The 24,823-nt window shown below is 38.2% G+C and overlaps 1 protein-coding gene across 1 annotated transcript in view; it reads right to left on the bottom strand.

Moving 5' to 3' along the window:
- Window positions 1-24,823, bottom strand: part of RPS6KA6 (ribosomal protein S6 kinase A6) — a 322,001-nt gene that overhangs the window by 222,722 nt on the left and 74,456 nt on the right. The window contains exons 5-7 of the mRNA XM_053699338.1: window positions 15,846-15,934; window positions 11,667-11,731; window positions 10,866-10,968 (exon numbers count right to left, since the gene is read on the bottom strand). Of these exons, the coding sequence (XP_053555313.1) occupies window positions 10,866-10,968; window positions 11,667-11,731; window positions 15,846-15,934 (257 nt within the window). The remainder of the gene's footprint in view (window positions 1-10,865; window positions 10,969-11,666; window positions 11,732-15,845; window positions 15,935-24,823) is intronic.

The raw sequence follows: 24,823 nt of genomic DNA, 5'->3' as shown, positions 1-24,823 counted from the left end.
ATGAACTGAGCCACCGACGGGCGTGGAATGGAATGAAGGACACGGCAAGCATTTATAAGTTTTGACAACCTGGACTCAGTCAGGTAAATTTTCATCTCTACCGAATCTATAAGAGTCCCTAGGAAGGAGACTCTTGTGAGTGGTGATAGAGAACTCTTTTCCACGTTCACCTTCCACCCATGCGACCTCAGAAATGCCAGAACAATCTCTGTATGAGACTTGGCAATTTGAAAGCTTGATGCCTGTATCAGGATGTCGTCTAGATACGGAGCCACCGCTATGCCTCGCGGTCGTAGAACCGCAAGAAGTGAGCCCAGAACCTTTGTAAAGATTCTCTGGGCCGTAGCTAACCCGAAGGGAAGAGCTACAAACTGGTAATGCCTGTCTAGGAAGGCAAATCTTAGGTACCGATAATGATCTTTGTGAATCGGTATGTGAAGGTAGGCATCCTTTAAGTCCACTGTGTTCATGTACTGACCCTCTTGGATCATGGGTAGGATGGTTCGGATAGTTTCCATTTTGAATGATGGAACTCTTAGGAATTTGTTTAAGATCTTTAGGTCCAAGATTGGTCTGAAGGTTCTCTCTTTCTTGGGAACCACAAACAGATTTGAGTAAAATCCTTACCCTTGTTCCGACCGCGGAACTGGGTGGATCACCCCCATTACAAGGAGGTCTTGTACACAGCGTAGAAATGCCTCTTTCTTTATTTGGTTTGCTGATAACCTTGAAAGATGAAATCTTCCTTGTGAAGGAGAAGCTTTGAAGTCCAGAAGATATCCCTGGGATATGATCTCCAACGCCCAGGGATCCTGCACATCTCTTGCCCACGCCTGGGCAAAGAGAGAAAGTCTGCCCCCCACTAGATCCGTTTCCAGATAGGGGGCAATCCCTTCATGCTGTCTTAGTGGCAGTAGTAGGTTTTCTGGCCTGCTTGCCCTTGTTCCAGGACTGGTTTATTTTTCCAGGCCTGTCTGTAACGAGCAACAGTTCCTTCCTGTTTTGAAGCGGAGGAAGTTGATGCTGCTCCTGCCTTGACGTTTCGAAAGGCACGAAAATTAGACTGTTTGGCCTTTGATCTGGCCCTGTCCTGAGGAAGGGTATGACCCTTACCTCCAGTAATGTCAGCGATAATTTCTTTCAAGCCGGGCCCGAATAAGGTTTGCCCCTTGAAAGGAATATTAAGCGATGTAGATTTAGAAGTCACGTCAGCTGACCAGGATTTAAGCCATAGCGCTCTGCGCGCCTAGATGGCGAATCCGGAGTTCTTAGCCGTTAGTTTAGTTAAATGTACAATGGCATCAGAAACAAATGCATTAGCTAGCTTAAGTGCTTTAAGCTTGTCCATAATTTCATCCAATGGAGCTGTGTGAATGGCCTCTTCTAGAGACTCAAACCAGAATGCCGCAGCAGCAGTGACAGGCGCAATGCATGCAAGGGGATGTAAGATAAAACCTTGTTGAACAAACATTTTCTTAAGGTAACCTAATTTTTTATCCATTGGATCCGAAAAAGCACAACTATCCTCCACCGGGATAGTGGTACGCTTAGCTAAAGTAGAAACTGCTCCCTCCACCTTGGGGACCGTTTGCCATAAGTGTAGTGCCGACTATTGGAAACATTTTCCTAAATATAGGAGGTGGGGAAAAGGGCACACCAGGTCTATCCCACTCCTTGCTAATAATTTCTGTAAGCCTTTTAGATATAGGAAAAACGTCAGTACACACCGGCACCGCATAGTATCTATCCAGCCTACATAATTTCTCTGGAATTGCAACTGTATTACAGTCATTCAGAGCCGCTAAAACCTCCCCTAGCAATACACGGAGGTTCTCAAGTTTAAATTTAAAATTAGAAATCTCTGAATCCGGTTTCCCTGGATCAGATCCGTCACCCACAGAATGAAGCTCTCCGTCCTCATGTTCTGCAAACTGTGACGCAGTATCAGACATGGCTCTCACAGCACCAGCGCGCTCTGTCCTTATCCCAGAGCTATCGCGCTTGCCTCTTAATTCTGGCAATTTAGATAATACTTCTGTCAGGGTATTATTCATAATAGTGGCCATGTCTTGTAAAATGATTTGTATGGGCGTCCTTGATGTACTTGGCGCCACAATATCACGCGCCTCCTGGGCGGGAGGCGAAGGTACTGACACGTGAGGAGAGTTAGTCGGCATAACTTCCCCCTCGTTGTCTGGTGATAATTCTTTTATAGATAAAGACTGACCTTTATTATTTAAAGTGAAATCAATACATTTAGTACACATATTTCTATGGGGCTCCACACTGGCCTTCAAACATAATGAACAAACAGATTCATCTGTATCAGACATGTTTAAACAGACTAGCAATGAGACTAGCAAGCTTGGAAAACACTTTGAAATAAGTTTACAAGCACTAAATAAAACGCTACTGCGCCTTTAAGAAGCACAAAAAATTGTCACAGTTGAAACAACAATGAACCAAATCAGTTATAGCAACCAAATTTTCACAATAAATGTATTAAGTTAGCAGAGCATTGCACCCACTTGCAAATGGATGATTAACCCAAAACGGATAATAATATAGAAAAAAACGTTTTTTAACACAGTCAAACACACTGTCACAGGTCTGCTGTGACTGATTACCTCCCTCAAAATGACTTTTGAAGTCCCCTGAGCTCTCTAGAGACGTCCTGTGTCATGCAGGAAGAAACAGGAAGACAGAGATTGAATTTTTACTGCGCAAAAAAGCGCTAAAATAGGCCCCTCCCACTCATATTACAACAGTGGGAAGCCTCAGTTAACTGTTTCCATGCATAAATATAAGTCAGCCATGTGGAAAATTCATGCCCCAATACATTTTATCACCAAAGTACCTCACAAAAACGATTAAACATGCCAGCAACCGTTTTAAACATCTTTTTCTTTTATTTTTTAAAGAGTATGTATCTCTATGATAAGCCTGATACCAGTCCTTCTACTGCATTTAAGACTTATTACATTACTTCAGTAATAGCAGCATTTTCTTAGTCAAATTCCATTCCTAGAAAATTACTTTACTGTATATACATTAATCAGCCTGATACCAGGCACTTCCACTGCATTTAAGGCTGTACTTACATAACATCGGTATCAGCAGTATTTTCTTAGTCAATTCCATTCCTTAGAAAAATATTTTACTGCACATACCTTATTTGCAGGGGACCTCGCACGCTATTCCCTTTCTGAAGTTACCCCACTCCTCAGAATGTGCGAGAAAAGCCAGTGGATCTTAGTTACTTCTGCTAAGATCATATAAAACACAGGCAGATTCTTCTTCCAAATACTGCCTGAGAAAAAAACAGCACACTCCGGTGCCATTTAAAAATAACAAACTTTTGATTGAAGAAATAATTAAGCATAAAACACCACTCTCCTCTCACGACCTCCATCTATGTTGAGGGTTGCAAGAGAATGACTGGGTATGACATGTGAGGGGAGGAGCTATATAGCAGCTCTGCTTTGGGTGATCCTCTTGCAACTTCCTGTTGGGAAGGGAATATATCCCATAAGTAATGGATGACCCGTGGACTGAATACACTTAACAAGAGAAAACTTTGCTAGGAAATTAAGAGGAACTGCAGGGTACTGTATGTGACGCCATAGAGGCTTGGGACATTTGAGGAGAAAGCTGTGGCATTGCTCGGACAGCATCATCCTGAGAGACAATAGGCTCATTCAAAAGTCTATATTTAAAAACTTCAGAGTCCTTTTAATGCATGAAGAGCAAAATTGCATGGGGGCAACAATTTTGGCCTCTAAACAGAATAAACAAGAGATTAAAAGAGCAGCCTCCTGCTCCAATTCAATGACCGACATTGCAAAAGGCCTTCAGACAAAAAAATAAAATTTATATATATATATATATATATATATATATATATATATATATATATATATATATATATATATATATATATATATATATATATATATATATATATATATATATATATATATATATATATATATATATATATATATAGAGCTAGTGACGTATGGGATATACATTCCTACCAGGAGGGGCAAAGTTTCCCAAACCTCAAAATGCCTATAAATACACCCCTCACCACACCCACAAATCAGTTTAACGTATAGCCAAGAAGTGGGGTGATAAGAAAAAAGTGCGAAAGCATAAAAAATAAGGAATTGGAATAATTGTGCTTTATACAAAAAAATCATAACCACCACAAAAAAGGGTGGGCCTCATGGACTCTTGCTAATATGAAAGAAATGAATTTATCAGGTAAGTTCTTACATAAATTATGTTTTCTTTCATGTAATTAGCAAGAGTCCATGAGCTAGTGACGTATGGGATAATGACTACCCAAGATGTGGATCTTCCACGCAAGAGTCACTAGAGAGGAAGGGATAAAATAAAGACAGACAATTCTGCTGAAAAAAATCCACACCCAAAATAAAGTTTAAATCTTAATGAAAAAAACTGAAATTATAAGCAGAAGAATCAAACTGAAACAGCTGCCTGAAGTACTTTTCTACCAAAAACTGCTTCAGAAGAAGAAAACACATCAAAATGGTAGAATTTAGTAAAAGTATGCAAAGAAGACCAAGTGGCTGCTTTGCAAATCTGATCAACTGAAGCTTCATTCCTATACGCCCAGGAAGTAGAAACTGACCTAGTAGAATGAGCTGTAATCCTTTGAGGCGGAGTTTTACCCGACTCGACATAGGCATGATGAAACAAAGATTTTAACCAAGATGCCAAAGAAATGGCAGAAACCTTCTGACCTTTCCTAGAACCGGAAAAGATAACAAATAGACTAGAAGTCTTTCGGAAAGCCTTAGTAGCTTAAACATAATATTTCAAAGCTCTAACTACATCCAAAGAATGCAACGATCTTTCCTTAGAATTCTTAGGATTAGGACACAATGAAGGAACCACAATTTCTCTACTAATGTTGTTAGAATTCACAACCTTAGGTAAAAATTTAAAAGAAGTTCGCAACACCGCCTTATCCTGATGAAAAATCAGAAAAGGAGACTCACAAGAAAGAGCAGATAATTCAGAAACTCTTCTAGCAGAAGAGATGGCCAAAAGAAACAAAACTTTCCAAGAAAGTAATTTAATGTCCAGCGAATGCATAGGTTCAAACGGAGGAGCTTGAAGAGCCCCCAGAACCAAATTCAAACTCCAAGGAGGAGAAATTGACTTAACAGGTTTTATACGAGCCAAAGCTTGTACAAAACAATGAATATCAGGAAGACTAGCAATCTTTCTGTGAAAAAGAACAGAAAGAGCAGAGATTTGACCTTTCAAGGAACTTGCAGACAAACCTTATCCAAACCATCCTGAAGAAACTGTAAAATTCTAGGAATTCTAAAAGAATGCCAAGAAAAAATGATGAGAAAAACACCAAGAAATGTAAATCTTCCAGACTCTATAATATATCTTCCTAGATACAGTTTTACGAGCCTGTAACATAGTATTAATCAGAGTCAGAGAAACCTCTATGACTGAGAATCAAGCGTTCAATCTCCATACCTTCAAATTTAAGGATTTGAGAAACCTGATGGAAAAAAGGACCTTGCGATAGAAGGTCTGGTCTTAACGGAAGAGTCCACGGTTGGCAAGTGGCCATCCGGACAAGATCCGCATACCAAAACCTGAGAGGCCATGCTGGAGCCACCAGCAGAATAAACGAACGCTCCTTTAGAATCTTGGAAAAAGAACTAGAGGCGGAAAGATATAAGCAGGATGATACTTCCAAGGAAGTGACAATGCATCCACTGCTTCCGCCTGAGGATCCCTGGATCTGGACAGATACCTGGGAAGCTTCTTGTTTAGATGAGAAGCCATCAGATCTATTTCTGGAAGTCCCCATATTTGAACAATCTGAAGAAATACCTCTGGGTGAAGAGACCATTCGCCCGGATGTAGCGTTTGGCGACTGAGATAATCCGCTTCCCAATTGTCTATACCTGGGATATGAACCGCAGAAATTAGACAGGAGCTGGATTCCACCCATACAAGTATTCGAGAGACTTCTTTCATAGTCAGAGGACTGTGAGTTCCTCCTTGATGATTGACATATGCCACGGTTGTGACATTGTCCGTCTGGAAACAAATGAACGACTCTCTTTAAAAGAGTCCACGACTGAAGAGCTCTGAAAATTGCACGGAGTTCCAAAATGTTGATTGGTAATCTCGCCTCCTGAGATTCCCAAACCCCTTGTGCTGTCAGAAACCCCCATACAGCTCCCCAACCTGTCAGACTTGCATCTGTTAAGATCACAGTCTAGGTTGGAAGAACAAAAGAAGCCCCCTGCACTAAACGATGGTGGTCTGTCCACCACGTCAGAGAGTGTCGAACAATCGGTTTTAAAGATATTGAGATATCTTTGTATAATCCCTGCACCACTGGTTCAGCATACAGAGCTGAAGAGGTCGCATGTGAAAACGAGCAAAGGGGATCGCGTCCAATGCAGCAGTCATAAGACCTAGAATTTCCATGCATAAGGTTACCGAAGGGAAAGATTGAGACTGAAGGTTTCGACAAGCTGAAACCAATTTCAGACGTCTCTTGTCCGTCAGAGACAGAATCAAGGACACTGAATCTATCAGGAAACCTAAAAAGGTTACCCTTGTCTGAGGAATCAAACAAACTTTTTGGTAAATTGATCCTCCAACCATGTTCTTGAAGAAACAACACTTATAAAAGACTGGAAAGGTTCTTTCTAGTGAAAATGAGCAAAGGGAATTGAATCCAATGCTGTGGCCATAAGACCTAAAACTTCTATGCATATATAGCAACTGAAGGAAATAATAGAGACTAAAGGAACCGATAGACGGAACCCAATAAAATTATCCCTTGTCTGATAGAGACAAGGACAGTGACACAAACTATCTGGAAACCTAAAAAAGGTGACCCTTGTGTGAGGAATCAAGAGCTTTTGAAAAAAAGATCCTCTAACTATGTCCTGAAGAGTAAGTAAATCATATGAGATTCCGCATCCTCAGAAAATAATCTGAATGAAAACAGAAAAATGAAAATATGCATTTATTGTATCTAATGAAAACAAATAATGCTATCAATGACCATAAAAAGGCAAAATAGTTTGAATAAAACTCCAAAACCCGGTTCCTCAAAAGGAACTGGAAGAAATACCCCAGAAGATTCCAGGTCTGAGCAGCGCTTGAACCCCATGGGTGCCCAGCCATGCTTCAACAGTACCCAAAATATATAGGACAGAAACAGTTAAAGAAAGTGTTAGCCTTACTGGAATAAAATCAAAGAAATTTGGCCAAAATAAATTTCAAAGAAGCCTTAACCTGCCCCTTACAAGCCAAGCTGGAATACGGCACGTACATCGCAATATTAGGGAGCTGATTTCGAACTCCAATTATAGACATGTTACTTGGGAAAGAACTAAGGAATTCGTTCCTTAATAAGAACAGCCAAACCAGTATAAGCTTAAAGTTTTAGTCTTAGAACTCAATCTTGAAGCCCAGAGTAACAGTTAAGAATTGAATCCAATTATAAAACAAATAATTGATTATCTTAGAACAAAAAGAAATATGGATTTTTTTTTTTATTTTTTTTTTTTAAAAAATCACAAAATTCTTCTAGCTAAAAAAGCTAAAGACATAGATTAACCCTCATTTGCGAAAATATTCAATAAAATGAAGACACAAATGAAATTAGCATGATAGTCCAGTTTAAAGGACCAGCCAATACAGTGGACTTGCATAATCAATAAATGCAAAACAACAAGACAAATGCAACAGCACCTAGTCTAGTAAATGTTGTCCCTTTAACAATGCTAAAATAAATCATAATCTGATACTTGATCTTAAAGTAAACAGAGAAAATGAAGCAATTGCAATATCCAAATAAATCACAGGATTAAGAAAAGTACCTGAAACTAAATAATTTTCCATAAATAAGATACAACTATCTAAAGGAAAATAAATACTATTTTGCTATAGAAACAATAGCATAATTAGTAGAATTAGAGATAGCCCCAATAAATTGGAGAACCCTCCAAATTGAGTTTAACTGCTGGCAAAGAATATAGTTTAAAACCTTTGAAAAGAAAATTCTCAGCCTATTCCATTCCCTAGTATGGGGAATTGGAAAGAAAACCTCTGAAAACACAGAAGAAATAAATAGGCAGAAATAATGTCAGCTAGTCTTAAAGAACTAGTTACCTTAATATCCAAAATAATCAACACCTTTTCAACAAAGAACAAATGTACTTTAATAATAGAAAAATAATAAAAAAGTAGATTTGTTAGTGTCAATATATGATGAAGAAAATTTCTGAAAGAGAAAAAATCATCATCAGAGAAGGATAAATCAGTATGTTGTTGGTCATTTGAAACTTCAATAATTAAAAAAGAAGTGAAAAAAGACCTAAAAATTTTATTAGAAGGCACGAAGTCAGACAAAGCCTTTAAAATAGAAGCAGAAAAATATTTCTTATAAATCTTCTAAATATTTCTTGTAAGAAAGGAAATATATAAAGCATAAATACTAATGGATTCCGCATGTAAAAGTATAACATAATAACTTATTACAAACCATAGCTAAAGATAAACATTTATAACATTTAAAATAAATGAACTTAGCTTTGGTAGAACTGAAACTCAGTTAAGCGTTTTTCCAGAAGTGGCTTCTGATTCAGAGTCAATCTGAGACATCTTGCAATATGTAATAGAAAAAACAACATATAAAGCAAAATTGATCAAATTCCTTAAATGACAGTTTCAGGAATGGGAAAAAAATGCCAATGAACAAGCTTCTAGCAACCAGAAGCAATAAATAATGAGACAAATATTGTGGAGACAACAATGACGCTCAAATTTTTTAGCGCCAAAAAAGCCGCCTACATATTTGGCGCTTAAATACTTCGCCGACATTTTGACGCAAAAACGTCAAGAAAATGACAACTTCCGGCGACACGTATGACGCCGGAAATGACAAGAAAATTTTTGCGCCAAGAAAGTCCGCGCCAAGAATGAAGCAATAAAATGAAGCATTTTCAGCCCCCGCGAGCCTAACAGCCCACAGGAAAAAAAGTCAAATTTTAAGGTAAGAAAAAATTGAATTATTCATATGCATTATCCCAAATATGAAACTGACTGTCTGAAAATAAGGAACGTTGAACATCCTGAATCAAGGCAAATAAATGTTTAAACACATATATTTAGAACTTTATATAAAAGTGCCCAACCATAGCTTAGAGTGTCACAGAAAATAAAACTCAAATACCCCAGGACACTCATCTACATGTAGTAGAAAGCCAAACCAGTACTGAAACGAGAATCAGTAGAGGTAATGGTATATATAAGAGTATATCGTCGATCTGAAAAGGGAGGTAAGAGATGAATCTCTACGACCGATAACAGAGAACCTATGAAATAGACCCCGTAGAAGGAGATCATTGAATTCAAATAGGCAATACTCTCTTCACATCCCTCTGACATTCACTGCACACTGAGAGGAAAACCGGGCTCCAACCTGCTGCGGAGCACATATCAACGTAGAATCTAGCACAAACTTACTTCACCACCTCCACAGGAGGCAAAGTTTGTAAAACTGATTTGTGGGTGTGGTGAGGGGTGTATTTATAGGCATTTTGAGGTTTGGGAAACTTTGCCCCTCCTGGTAGGAATGTATATCCCATACGTCACTAGCTCATGGACTCTTGCTAATTACATGAAAGAAATATATATAGGTACTGTGTCTTTAAATCACAGAGCGATATAACGCTCAGGAAAAAAACATTCCCCCAAGGAAAACCTCTACACCTCAGCAGGCTGAGGCACTCCTACCTGCCCTCCGGCCAACTCTAAACAGAGCCCTTTATTTTATGGAGCTCCAAAAGTTCTGGCACAGTCGACACCGCTCCGGCAGAGAAAGAGGAAGTCTGCGCCACAAAAGTGCGCACATTCGACATCCAGACGTTCTTAAGAAAATATTTGAACCGCTCTGGCTGAGAAGTATCATACAGCCTAAGGAGCCGGTCCTGGACAATTTCTGTCAAACCACTTCCCAGTTGTTTACAAAACACACTGATATCCGGACCACTCACAAACAAAGACTAGCCCATAAAGTTAACCCCTTCCTCTAAGGGGAGAAATACAGTCTCTCCTGTCACATATAATAACAAGGTCTTAGACCTGTATTAAAGTGCCTGCACACTGCCTTCTTGATATCTTATAAAGGATATTTTCTAAGTCCCATAATTTGCAGTCTTCAGTGCCAGCCATATAAGACCCCAACACTTACCTGCACTCTAGCCGTCCGGCAGGAGGACAGATCACAAAGTGTGGAAGGACGCCAACTCCTTAGAGGCCTGTGGAAATAAGAAAGAACAGAGTAAACCTACTTTGGCTTTCTATACTAGGGCAGCAATATGTTAGGAAAACGCAGCAAGGCCCACCTTACAAGTTCCTAACTGCTTTAAAACCACAACTACTCTACTGAAGAGATTAATGTGGACTACAGCTAGACCCAATCCTTGAAACAAAGCAAAAAAATATTTCAGAGTAAACCTACTTTGGCTTTCTAAAACAAAAAAATGTTGCTTGTAGCGAAAGAATCCAATTTTCTTCAGACACCAAAACTTCACCTCCTCCATGTATAGAGGCAAAGAGAATAACTGGGGATTGTGGGTAGGGGAGGGACACTTAACAGCTTTGCTGTGGTGCTCTTTGCCTCCTCCTGCTGGCCAGGAGTAATATTCCCACTAGTAATTGATGACGTTGTGGACATATCTTGGGAAAGAAATTAATAACTAAAACAATTTTTAATGTTAGTGCAATTGTGAATACTACACAAAATCTTAATGTAGTAGGTTTAAGGAAATGGCTCCTTGTACCTTTAGGTGTTTTAGCAGTGAACTCTGGATCAAAGCAAAAGGTGTCCTCTGGTTTTCCAGATGCAGGTTTAAACGGGGGCTGGATTTCCCGTCTGTACAGTTTCTGAATAGCATGGAATAAAAAAATATATTTTCATAAGCACTACAAGTCATTTGCAGTGACCAGTTATTAAAAAACAAAAAAACATTGAAAAATTATAACTATATTAGCAATATAAACAGAGCAAATAGTTACTTTAATAGGGGCATAAAAATGTTTTGGCTTTCATGGATCAGATGGAGCACACATAATTAATGAATCATAACTAGGTATGGGAGAAACTACGGATTCGGCATTTGTTTACTAAACAAATGCTGAATATGGGTGCAGACAGCTGCATTGGGGCATTTATTTCGGAGCTGGATTATCATACAGCAAACACACAAAGATCTGTGCAAATCCAGATCTTTGTGTGTTTACACTGATGCATCCAGCTCCAAAAACAGCAGAATGCAGCTGCCTGCGCCCATATACAGGTAAATCTGAAATTTCTCCCATGCCTAATTATAACATGATTGATTAACAAAGGCTGATAGGACAATAGCTGACAGCCCTGCAACATTCAGTCCATGTCAGACAAGAAGCAATGCAGAAACACCTGGGCAGAATGACATACTAGAGGATTTCTGAATGCTATTTGATTATCAGTGCAAAAGCTTGACTTTTATTTCAAAATTGACCCATTTATATCATTTGTCCATTAGAAATAAAGTGAACAATTTTAGATTTACATAATTAAGTACTAATAAGAAAAAACTTACATTCCAGTCAATTGTTGCAAAAAAAGGATGTCTCTTTATCTCTTCTACTCCATCTAGACCAGCACCTTAAAAAAAATTAAAAAAAAGAAAGATTTAAAGCTAGTTTAGATGAGCAAACATGAAATTGTACAATACACCAAACATTAAAGGGACTGTGTACTCTAACATTTTCTCCCCTTTAATGTGTTAAATTATCCATTTACCTACTGGAGTATATTAAATTGTTTATAAATAGTCCCTTTATTTCCTCATTTGAAAATGCTGGAGTTGCCTATTGTAATCCCACCTATATTGAAAATTTCTCAACTTAAAGGGACACTCAGTTCAAAATAAACGTTTCTGATTCAGAAAGATCATGCAGTCTTAAGACACTTTCCAATTTACTTCCATTATCAAATTTTGCAGTGTCTTTATGTTCACACATACTTGGGAATAAGTTCCTACTGAGCATGTGCACAAGCTCACAGGGTATACTATACTAGTCTGTGATTGGCCGATGTCTGTCACATGATACAGGGGGCCAGAAAATAGGAGAAAAAATACATTTGTCAAACAAAAAGCTACTGCTTATTTTAATAAGTGTTAAATCATTGTCTTATGTGCTTGTTAATTATGTAAATTACTGCATTGAGTGGTCCTTATAATAAGATGAGGTGTTCTTTCAGCCTGCTGTATTTGGTTGTGGTTCCAGTTAGCAGAAACATCTATTTCATATACAAAAACATACCTAAAAGAACAATTTCCCATACATATTAAACTCTGCAGCTGGTACAGTGGATATAAAAAGTCTACACACCCCTGTTAAAATGTGAGGTTTCTGTGATGTAAAAAAATGAGACAAAGATAAATCATTTCAGAACTTTTTCCACCTTTTAATGTGACCTATAAACTGTACAACTAAATTGAAAAACAAACTGAAATCTTTTAAGTAAAGCGAAATAAAAAAATAAAATATGGTTGCATAAGTGTGAACACCCTTAAACTAATACTTTATTGAAGCACCTTTTGATTTTATTACAGCACTCAGTCTTTTTGGGTATGAGTTTTTCAGCATGGTACATCTTAACTTGGCAAGATTTGCCCACTCTTCTTTGCAAAAACACTCTAAATCTGTCAGATCACCCCACAGATTTTGAATTGGATTCAGGTCTAGGCTCTGGCTGGGCCATCCCAAAACTTTAATCTTCTTCTGGTGAAGCCATTCCTTTGTTGATTTGGATGTATGCTTTGGGTCGTCATGCTGAAAGTTGAAGTTCCTCTTCATGTTCAGCTTTCTAGCAGAAGCCTGAAGGTTTTGTGCCAATATTGTCTGGTATTTGGAACTGTTCATTATTCCCTCTACCTTGACTAAGGCCCCAGTTCCAGCTGAAGAAAAACAGCCCCAAAGCATGATGCTGCCACCACTATGCTTCACTGTGGGTATGGTGTTCTTTTGGTGATATGCAGTGTTTTTGCACCGAACATATATTTTGGAATTATGGCCAAAAAGTGTGTGTGTGTGTGTGTGTATATATTTGTATATATATATATATATAAATCAATGTAAATATTTGCATAGGAAATTAGTACATCTAGGCAAGTATCCCCGCTTGCTTTCCCCCAGAAATTAATATACAAAGTTTCCAATGCACAAAAAAATTGTGGGTAAGATATGCAAATTCTCAGTTTTTTTGCTTCAAAAATACTGTTTTAACACAGCGATCCTTTTAAACAGGAATATAACAGCAAACCAGAAATCACTCACTAGACAAGCCTGTTTCGTTCTTTTTGGAACTCATCAGTAGGAGATAGATTTCTGGTTGCTGCATTGGAAAAGCTATTTTCATGGTTAAACCAAAATTCATTAAAATTATGGGGGGAGATAAAAAACGGAAATTAAAATCCTCCATGTCTCAAAATTAAATCAATGTAAATATTTGCATAGGAAATTAGTACATCTAGGCAAGTATCCCCGCTTGCTTTCCCCCAGAAATTCTTAATATACAATGTTTCCAATGCACAAGAGAATTGTGGGTAAGATAGGCAAATTAGATATGCAAATTCTCAGTTTTTTTGCTTCAAAAATACTGTTTTAACACAGCGATCCTTTTAAACAGGAATATAACAGCAAACCAGAAATCACTCACTAGACAAGCCTGTTTCGTTCTTTTTGGAACTCATCAGTAGGAGATAGATTTCTGGTTGCTGCATTGGAAAATCTATTTTCATGGTTAACCACCATGCTTCACTGTGGGTATGGTGTTCTTTTAGTGATATGCAGTGTTTTTGCGCCAAACATATCTTTTGGAATTATGGCCAAAAAGTTCAACTTTTGTTTCATCAGACCAGAACACCTTTTGCAACATGCTTTTGGGAAACTTCAGATGTGTTTTTGCAAAATTTAGCCGGGCTTGGATGGATTTTTTTTGTAAGAAAAGGCTTCCGTCTTGCCACTCTACCCCATAGCCCAGACATATGAAGAATACGTGCGATTGTTGTCACATGTACCACACAGCCAGTACTTGCCAGATATTCCTGCAGCTCCTTTAATGTTGCTGTAGGCCTCTTGGTAGCCTCCCAGACCAGTTTTCTTCTCGTCTTTTCATCAATTTTGGAGGGACGTGCAGTTCTTGGTAATGTCACTGTTGCACCATATTTTCTTCACTTGATGATTACTGTCTTCACTGTGTTCCATGGTATATCTAATGCCTTGGAAATTCTTTTGTACCCTTCTCCTGACTGATACCTTTTAACAATGAGATCCCTCTGATGCTTTAGAAGCTCTCTGTGGACCATGGCTTTTGCTGTAGGATGCGACTAATAAAATGTCAGGAAAGACCTACTAGAACAGCTGAACTTTATTTGGGGTTAATCAGAGGCACTTTAAATGATGACAGGTGTGTACTGACTCCTGTTTAACATGATTTTGAAAGTGATTGCTTAATTCTGAACACAGCTACATCCCCAGTTATAAAAGGGTGTTCACACTTATGCAACCACATTATTTTAGTTTTTTGGGGTTTTTTTATTTCCCTTTACCTTAAAGATTTCAGTTTGTTTTTCAATTGATTTGTACAGTTTATAGGTCACATTAAAGGTGGAAAAGGTTCTGAAATGATTTATCTTTGTCTCATTTTTTTACATCACAGAAACCTGACATTTTAACAGGGGTGTGTAGACTTTTTATATCCACTGTATAACAAGTAACTGGAAAAACATTAAAGAGAAAGCAATTTTACAGTACACTGTCGCTTTAATTTTAACAAGGGCTTTTAACATCTAAGAACTTTATACAAGTTCTTAGATGTTAAAAGCACTTGTTAATTGGTTTGACTACATGTTAATTATTCCGCAGCCATAATTACTTGAATTGAGTATTGATCCCCCTTTCTCGAATGAGAGGTCTTATTATATATTTCTATGGCAAGTGGGTGACAAGAGCTTCTCTGTTGTCTACAAAATAGGACAAATAATGTATGGTGTTAACAATGGACACTCATTTAAAAAGAGGATGATTGTTGCTTAAAAAAACCCAAAAACCTAAAAAACACACTACCCTTTACAATTGTGATCATTATGATCACCACTTGCCCCATTTTAGTGCTTACATGGGGAGGGGGGGGTGCTAGGGTCCATTTAATTTGTTCCCAATAATCCATTTTACAAATAAATCATTTAAATTTATTTTGGCATTTGAAATAGCCATTATTTTGCCTGTGGTATCCCCATCTATACCTAAAAAAAACCCACAATACATAAAGACATAAGATACATAAGAATTTGTGTGTATAAAAAGTGATGAGGTCTGCAGAAGCAATTTAATCCATGTACACTTACTTGCTCGGCTAACCTGTGCTTTGAACCTGCACACATGGAGATGGTGGTAAAGAGAAGGAAGGGGGAAAATCAGAGGGCTAGGAGCTTGTCCCTTTAATAAAGCTAGGTATAAAAAGGCATATTACAGGGACCCATGACCTAGTTTATTTTCTGCCTCATCACATTGTAATTGTGGTGCCTATTAAAAAGAATATTAGAATATTTCTAGTTATGATTATTTTGTTTTCATCTAATTCATAGTTAGTTGTGCTTTTTTGTATGCTTTTAGTTATATAACTGATCAATTGAGCAAATAAATGAAAACAAAAAGATAATTAAAAAAGGAACAACGTTATTCAATAAAGAAAAGAAAAAAAAAATCACCTAATCTATTTAAAGGATTTCGTTTAAATAACATCCTCAGCAAACTTTGAGCTTCTGGACTTAAAAATTGTGGCATTCCAAGTTTTGATCTGAAAAAAAAAAAAAAAAAAAAAAAAAAAAAGTTATGTATTAAGATTTTTCCAAATTATAAAACAAACTTTCAGAATTGTAAAATAAACTGTACTTCAATGAATTGATTAATATTTTTTGCAGTTTATGGTTTAAAATAATATATTTAGTGTCACTAGAAAGAAAACAAAATCATAGAGCTCGTTACATACTATGTTTTTTTTATTATTATTACCATCATCATTAACGATCGGTAGTACAAAAAGGGGTTTCAAGTCTGATGCTATTGAAATAAATAACATTTAATTTCTTCTTATCATTAGGGTTACATTAGCTTTGCTTACAACAAACATTTTCAAAACAATAAAAATATGTTGTTGATTTTAGTTCCAACAATTAGAAGATCAACCAGTATGTGAAAAAGTAAAGCAAATATCTATATTTACCATTAGAAGATCAACCAGTATGTGAAAAAGTAAAGCAAATATCTATATTTACCATTAGAAGATCAACTAGTATGTGAAAAAGTAAAGCAAATATCTATATTTACCAATAGAAGGCAGACAAAACATTTTCTTCCAAATATAGACTGAAGAAATTCACATTCAATTTGTAAAAAACAAATAAAATAAAAAATGTCTGCTTCAATTGAACTAGGAATAGAGACTTCCTTTGTAGAAAGAGCTTTAAGCCCTAGTGACACCAGGGTTTTTAACACTTAAAGGGACAGTCAAGTCCAAAATAAACTTTCAGGATTCAAATAGGGCATGCAATTTTAAACAACTTTCCAATTTACTTTTATCACCAATTTTACTTTGTTCTGTTAGCATTCTTAGTTGAAAGCCAAACCTAGGTAAGGCTCATACGCTAATTTCTTAGACCTTGAAGGCCGCCTCTTATCTGAATGAATTTTGACAGTTTTTCACCACTAGAAGGCGTTAGTTCATGTGTCTCATATAGATAACATTGAGCTCACGCACGTGAAGTTACATAGGAGTCTGCACTGATTGGTTAAAATGCAAGTCTGTCAAAATAACTGAAATGGGGGGGCAGTTTGCCGAGGCTTAGATACATGGTAATTACAGAGGCCAAATGTGTATTATAACTGTGTTGGTTATGCACCACTGGGGAATTGGTAATAAAGGGATTATCTATCTTTTCAAACAACAAAACTTCTGGTGACCTTTAAAATCATATGGTACATTGAACTTCTGGAAACTGCTGACTTGGCATATAGCTGTCATAACTTTACAGAGTCCCAGTTTTCTACCCTTCAGATCTCAATTTAACACATATATGAAGACAAGTATAGACTTATAAGATGTATATATTATTCCCATACATTTTCTATATCAGAAGACATTTGCCTCTTGCCATTCTGAAATTCATGGGTATGCCAAAGAGCATCTTGGATCAATGAAAGACCAGGTAATGTGGATGACAGAACAGAACGTGTAACTCGGCTACTCCTATAGCTGAACCAATAGACTCAAAAACACTTTATTTACAGTAAGATTCCAGAGGGATGCTTCCCATAACAGTTGAAAAGGAGAGAACATCAAAGCTTCAAGGCCTAGAGGAAAATACCAAACCATGCTGCTGCTTGAAAGTTATTGCACCATTAAATTTTAAACTCATATAATTCCAGTAAAGATAATAAAACAAAACTTGACCTCCTTTAAAGAGAAGTCAAATCATAATAGGCTCACTATTTTGGTAGGTTTCAGTTCTTCTAAGTAAATTTGGATGAAAGAATGTACCTTTAGGCAGAAGTACTCAGACACAGCTTTGGTCCACAAAAATAACTTACTACAAGGGCAGAATTGGTACGGTCTGATTAGTCCTGCTGGATTTTTTTTGAAGAACAAGACAAATAGGAGTAGAGGGAAAACATGAGCTAATTAGTAATTATATATTTATTCTGAAAGCACCCAATTCCTATGCCTTTAGAGAGACAAAATGGCAAACCTCAACCAGATAATTATTTCAGGCCATAAGATCTATGATAGGAGTTCACCTTGTTTTAGTTGAAAACACATTACACCAGACCCTGAAGTAGATTTCCATAAGCAGAAATAATATGAATTGTAGAACACAGTTCTGACTGATTATACATGTTTGTAAAACTGTAGAAAAGCTGTCTAATTATTTTTACATTTAGTCAACCCAGACTCTAAAGGGTTGAGTCTATTAAGAAACAGCATCCATAATAATAAAGGACAACCTGTTAAAACTAAACTGTTTGAAATCTGACTTAAATGGACCTTGAACATGAAATTTTTCTTTCATGATTCAGACATTGGGGCCAATTTATTAAGGGCCGAATTGCCCTTTATCCCAGTTTCCGTGTGAGCCTTCATGCTCGCCGAAAAGCAGTTATGAAGCAGCTTGTCTTAAAGAGACAGTAAAACTTAAAAATAATGTTATATAATTCTGCACATAGTGCAGAATTATATAACATTATATTAGCCAAACATTATAAAACATCATTGTACCATATTTTTTTTTAAAAAACGCTGTTTTACAGACCCGCTCTCTGTACTCTGCTGAGCGGGTCTGTTATATTTACTCAGCGCATCGGGCCAGCTGTATAGTCACAGCCCGGCCCGACCACGCCATAAGACTAAGTGCAGCTCGCTCCTGCTCTGTCACTCTGTCAAAATGTTGATTGGTAATCTCGCCTCCTGAGATTCCCAAACCCCCTGCGCTGTCAGAGATCCCCATACAGCTCCCCAACCTGACAGACTTGCATCTGTTGAGATCACAGTCCAGGTTGGATGAACAAAAGAAGCACCTTGGACTAAACGATGGTGATCTATCCACCACGTCAGAGAGTGTCGTACATTGGGATTTAAGGATATTACTTGTGATATCTTTGTATAATCCCTGCACCACTTGTTCAGCATACAAAGCTGAAGAGGTCGCATGTGAAAACGAGCAAAGGGGATCGCGTCCGATGCAGCAGTCAGGAGACCTAGAATTTCCATGCACAAAGCTACCGAAGGGAATGATTGAGACTGAAGGTTTCGACAGGCTGAAACCAATTTCAGACGTCTCTTTTCTGTTAGAGACAAGGTCATGGACACTGAATCTATTTGAAAACCCCAAAAGGTTACCTTTGTCTGAGGAATCAACAAACTCTTTGGTAAATTGATCCTCCAACCATGTCTTTGAAGAAATGACACAAGTTGATTCGTATGAGATTCTGCAGAATGTGAAGACTGAGCAAGTACCAAGATATCGTCCAAATAAGGAAATACCGCAATACCCTGTTCTCTGATTACAGAGAGAAGGGCACCGAGAACCTTTGAAAAGATCCTTGGAGCTGTTGCTAGGCCAAACGGAAGGGCCACAAACTGGTAATGCTTGTCTAGAAAAGAGAATCTCAGAAACTGATAGTGATCTGGATGAATTGGAATATGAAGATATGCATCCTGTAAATCTATTGTGGACATATAATGCCCTTGCTGAACAAAAGGCAGAATAGTCCTTATAGTTACCATTTTGAATGTTGGTATCCTTACACAACGATTCAATATTTTTAGATCCAGAACTGGTCTGAAGGAATTCTCCTTCTTTGGTACAATGAATAGATTTGAGTAAAACCCCAGACCCCGTTCCAGAACTGGAACTGGCACAATTACCCCAGCCAACTCTAGATCTGAAACACATTTCAGAAACGCCTGAGCCTTTACTGGGTTTATTGGAATGCGAGAGAGAAAAAAATCTTCTCGCAGGCGGCCTTACCTTGAAACCTATTATGTACCCTTGTGAAACAATGTTCTGAATCCAAAGACTGTGAATCGAATTGATGCAAATATCTTTGAAAAATCGTAACCTGCCCCCTACCAGCTGTGCTGGAATGAGGGCCGCACCTTCATGTGGACTTGGGAGCTGGCTTTGACTTTCTAAAAGGCTTGGATTTATTCCAGAATGGAGAAGGTTTCCAAACGGAAACCGTTCCTTTAGGGGAAGGGCCAGGCTTCTGTTCCTTATTCTGACGAAAGGAACGAAAACGATTAGCAGCCCTGTATTTACCTTTAGATTTTTTGTCCTGAGGCAAAAAAGTTCCTTTCCCCCCCAGTAACAGTTGAAATAATAGAATCCAACTGAGAACCAAATAATTTATTACCTTGGAAAGAAAGAGAAAGCAAAGTTGACTTAGAAGTTATATCTGCATTCCAAGTTTTAAGCCATAAAGCTCTTCTAGCTAAAATAGCTAAAGACATATACCTGACATCAATTCTAATGATATCAAAGATGGCATCACAAATAAAGTTATTAGCATGTTGAAGAATAATAATGCTATGAGAATTATGGTTTGACACTTGTTGCGCTAAAGCCTCCAACCAGAAAGTGGAAGCAGCAGCAACATCAGCCAAAGAAATAGCAGGTCTAAGAAGATTACCTGAACATAAATAAGCTCTCCTTAGAAAGGATTCAAGCTTCCTATCTAAAGGATCCTTAAAGGAAGTACTATCCGCCGTAGGAATAGTAGTACGTTTAGCAAGAGTAGAGATACCCCCATCAACTTTAGGGATTTTGTCCCAAAACTCTAATATATCAGATGGCACAGGGTACAATTTCTTAAACCTTTGAGAAGGAGTAAATGAAGTACCCAGATTATACCATTCCCTAGAAATTACTTCAGAAATAGCATCAGGGACAGGAAAAACTTCTGGATTAACTATATGAGGTTTGAAAACCGAATTTAAACGCTTAGTAGATTTAGTATCAAGAAGACTAGACTCCTCCATAACTAATGCGATTAACACTTCTTTAAGTAAAGAACGAATAAATTCCATTTTAAATAAATATGAAGATTTATCAGTGTCAATATCTGAGACAGAATCTTCTGAACCAGATAAATCCTCATCAGAAACAGACAAGTCAGAATGATGACGGTCACTTAAAAATTCATCTGATATATGAGAAGTTTTAAAAGACCTTTTACGTTTACTGGAAGAAGGAACAACAGACAGAGCCTTCCTAATAGATTTAGAAACAAATTCTTTTACATTAACAGGAACATCCTGAGCATTAGATGTTGAGGGAACAACAACAGGTAATGGATTATTACTAATGGAAATACTATCTGCATTAGCAAGTTTATCATGACATTCATCACAAACTACAGCCGGAGGAACAGTTACCACAAGTTTACAACAAATGCACTTAACTTTGGTAGAACCAGCATCAGGCAGCGTCTTTCCAGAAGTAGATTCTGATCCAGGGTCAAGTTGAGACATCTTGCAATATGTAATAGAAAAAACAACATATAAAGCAAAATTATCAAATTCCTTAAATGACAGTTTCAGGAATGGGAAAAAATGCCAATGAACAAGCCTCTAGCAACCAGAAGCAATGAAAAATGAGACTGAAATAATGTGAAAAAAAGGTGGAGATAAGAATGACGCCCACATTTTTGGCGCCAAAAATGACGCCCACATTATTGGCGCTAAGTACAACGCCTATATTTTTTGGCGCTAAGTATGATGCCACATCCGGTGACGCCGAAAAAAATAACGCCCACATTTTTGGCGCAAAAAAACGTCTGAACACAAAAAACGTCAAAAAAATGACGCAACCATGAACAACTTCCGGCAAAAAAAGTCAGCGCCAAAAATGACGCAATAAATTGAAGCATTTTCAGCCCCCGCGAGCCTAACAGCCCACAGGGAAAAAAGTCAATTGAAAAACTTTTAAGGTAAGAAAAAATAATCAATCATATGCATTATCCCAAATAATGAAACTGACTGTCTGAAATAAGGAATACTGATTACCCTGAATCATGGCAAATATAAGTTTAAACACATATATTTAGAACTTTATAAATAAAGTGCCCAACCATAGCTTAAGAGTGTCATAATAAAATAAGACTTAGTTACCCCAAGACACTCATCTACATATAGTAGATAGCCAAACCAGTACTGAAACGAGAATCAGTAGAGGTAATGGTATATAAGAGTATATTGTTGATCTGAAAAGGGAGGTAGGAGAAGAAATCTCTACGACCGATAACAGAGAACCTATGAAATAGATCCCGTAGAAGGAGACCATGGTATTCAAATAGGCAATACTCTCTTCACATCCCTCTGACATTCACTGCACTCTGAGAGGAAAATCGGGCTCCAGCCTGCTGCGAAGCGCATATCAACGAAGAATCTAGCACAAACTTACTTCACCACCTCCACGGGAGGCAAAGTTTGTAAAACTGAATTGTGGGTGTGGTGAGGGGTGTATTTATAGGCCTTTTGAGGTTTGGGAAACTTTGCCCCTCCTGGTAGGAATGTATATCCCATACGTCACTAGCTCATGGACTCTTGCTAATTACATGAAAGAAATCTGCTTCCCAGTTGTCCACTCCTGGAATGTGGATGGCAGATGGGAGACAATTGTGGGTTTCCACCCACTATAGAATGCGAGTCACCTCCTTCATGGCTAAGGAACTCCGAGTCCCTCCCTGGTGGTTGATGTAAGCCACTGAGGTGATGTTGTCCGGTAGAAATCTTATACACCAGACCAACGACAGTAGAGGCCACGCTGACAGGGCATTGAAGATAGCTCTCAACTCCAAGATGTTTATGGGAAGAGAGGACTCTTCCCGAGACCACAGGTCCTGAGCCTTTAGAGGGCCCCAAACAGCTCCCCAGCCTGACAGGCTGGCATCTGTAATCACAATTTCCCAGGAAGCTCTCAGAAGGCAAGATGCACTGAGACAGATGTTCCTGTGACACCCACCACGAGAGAGAGAGAGAGAGTCTCTTGTTAGAGTGTCCAGATTTATCCTCTGAGTTCCATTGACGGAGCATACAAAGCTGCAACGGTCGTAGATTAAACCGAGCAAAAGGAATTATGTCCATGGATTCCACTATCAGACCAATCACCTCCATGCATTGGGCCACAGATGGGCGAAAGGCAGACTGGAGAGAAAGGCAAGAGGCAAGAACAAAACAAACTAACACCTAACCCAGCTGGGTAAAAGTGTCAGAAAAAGAGGTGCGCCAAGTCCAACTGTGCAGTAAAACAATATGAGCTAATGTAAAGTCCAAAATATGCGTTAAAATAGCAAAAGTCCAAACATATATATACAAATCCTGAAACAGAAGATCGGGCAGCTCTCTCCACCAAGGTACCGATGCAAACTGTTCCTGAAATACAGAAAAAAAGAGAGGCGCTCTTGGTGTAGTATGTCCTATACCGGTATCACCAGATGTAATATAGATGGAGATATACTCACAAGCGGCGTTGCACATGCAGTGCAATATTGAACAGGCCGAAGCTTAAGAGCCATTCAGCTGACTCGCTTAGGCAATAGACGCTTAGGATCAGATCGAGGCTCTCCGCACTGACCACTTCCGATGACAAACTAGATCCGGGATACCAAACAGCTGGCCGATGAAAGTGAACCCTTGATATGGAAACTCCAATCAGGCGGATATCCAAACCATAAGGGGGTAAAAAAGTTCCAATATCCAGAGCAAGGATAAAACAGTAATTATTTTATTTAAAACAAATAAAATTGTTGCTTAGCAACGCGTTTCTCAGCTGAGTGCCGTTTCTTCAGGCTATTAAACCGAGCAAAAGGAATTATGTCCATGGATTCCACCATCAGACCAATCACCTCCATGCATTGGGCCACAGATGGGCGAAAGGCAGACTGGAGAGAGAGGCAAGAGGCAAGAATCCTGTCTTTTCTGACCTCCGTCAGAAAAATCTTCATGGACAGGGAAATCCATTATATTCCCTAGGAAACACTTTTTGGTAGATAGAACAAGAGAACTTTTCTCCAAATTTACCTTCCAACCCTGGGAACGTAGAAAAGACAACAGCATCTCTGTATGAGATTGGGCTAGTTGAAAAGATGACACCTGAACAAGATGTCATCCAGGAAAGGCGCTACAGCAATTCCCATAGATCTGAACACAGCAAATACCGCCCCCAGAACCATTAAGAATATTCAAGAAGCTGCTGCAAAAACCATAGAAACTGGAAATTATCCCAGTAAATGGGAACCTGTAAATACACGTCCTTCAGGTCTACTGAAGGCATGAAAAGAACCTTCCTTGACCAATGGAAAAATAGAACAATAGTTACCATCTTGAGGGACGAAACCCTGAGGAATTTGTTTAGACCCTCTAGGTCCAGGATGGAACGAAAAATTCCCTCCTTTTTTTGGGAACCCAAAAAGATTTGAATAGAATACTAGACCTAGATTCTTTAGAGGGACTGGAACAATAACTCCCAGGGAGGATAGGTCCTTTACGCAATTTAAGAAGGCCTCCCTCATTGCCTAGTTTGAGGATAATCTAGACAGGAGGAGTCTGTCCCATGGAAGGCAAGACTAGAATCCTATTCTGTAACTCTGGGATACTATGCCATGGTGTATCAAACTCAGATCGGGGCGGACCATTAATCCCGATTTAGAGTCAGCGGAAAGCTATTAGATTTGTTCCGTTACTGGCTGGATTGGGGGAACTTCTGTCCCTTAAAGTTGCGAAAGGAACGTCAATTAAAAGCCTGTCAACCACAGGGTCTATTCTTCTTGTCCTGGGGTAGGAAAGATCCCTTTCCACCTGTAAACTCAGAATAAAGAGGAAAAACAAAGGGTGTACTGGCGCTCAAAGCCTAGACAGTAGTGAATTAAAATAGTTAATTTAATAAATAAATACAGTTTCAAAGGTTGTTATGCCGAGATGAACCCAAATAGTGTTTCAGTTGTATAAATGTGTATAAACTACTATAAGTGGTAATATTGTATTGCCCACGTACTCTGGCTAGATCTCCAAATTCCCACAATACTAGGGACTAGCTCGTTGTAAAGCAGGTTACGATAGTAATGGGGATAAATAAGCAGTATTATATGTGCAGATAATAATACTAGGAAAGTAATGCAATAACATCAAAAT

This window comes from Bombina bombina, chromosome 1 (genome assembly GCF_027579735.1).
Source record: "Bombina bombina isolate aBomBom1 chromosome 1, aBomBom1.pri, whole genome shotgun sequence".
Classification (NCBI taxonomy): domain Eukaryota; kingdom Metazoa; phylum Chordata; class Amphibia; order Anura; family Bombinatoridae; genus Bombina; species Bombina bombina.
The sequence above is the reverse complement of the archived record's forward strand: the minus strand, read 5'-3'. Positions and strand labels throughout refer to the sequence as shown.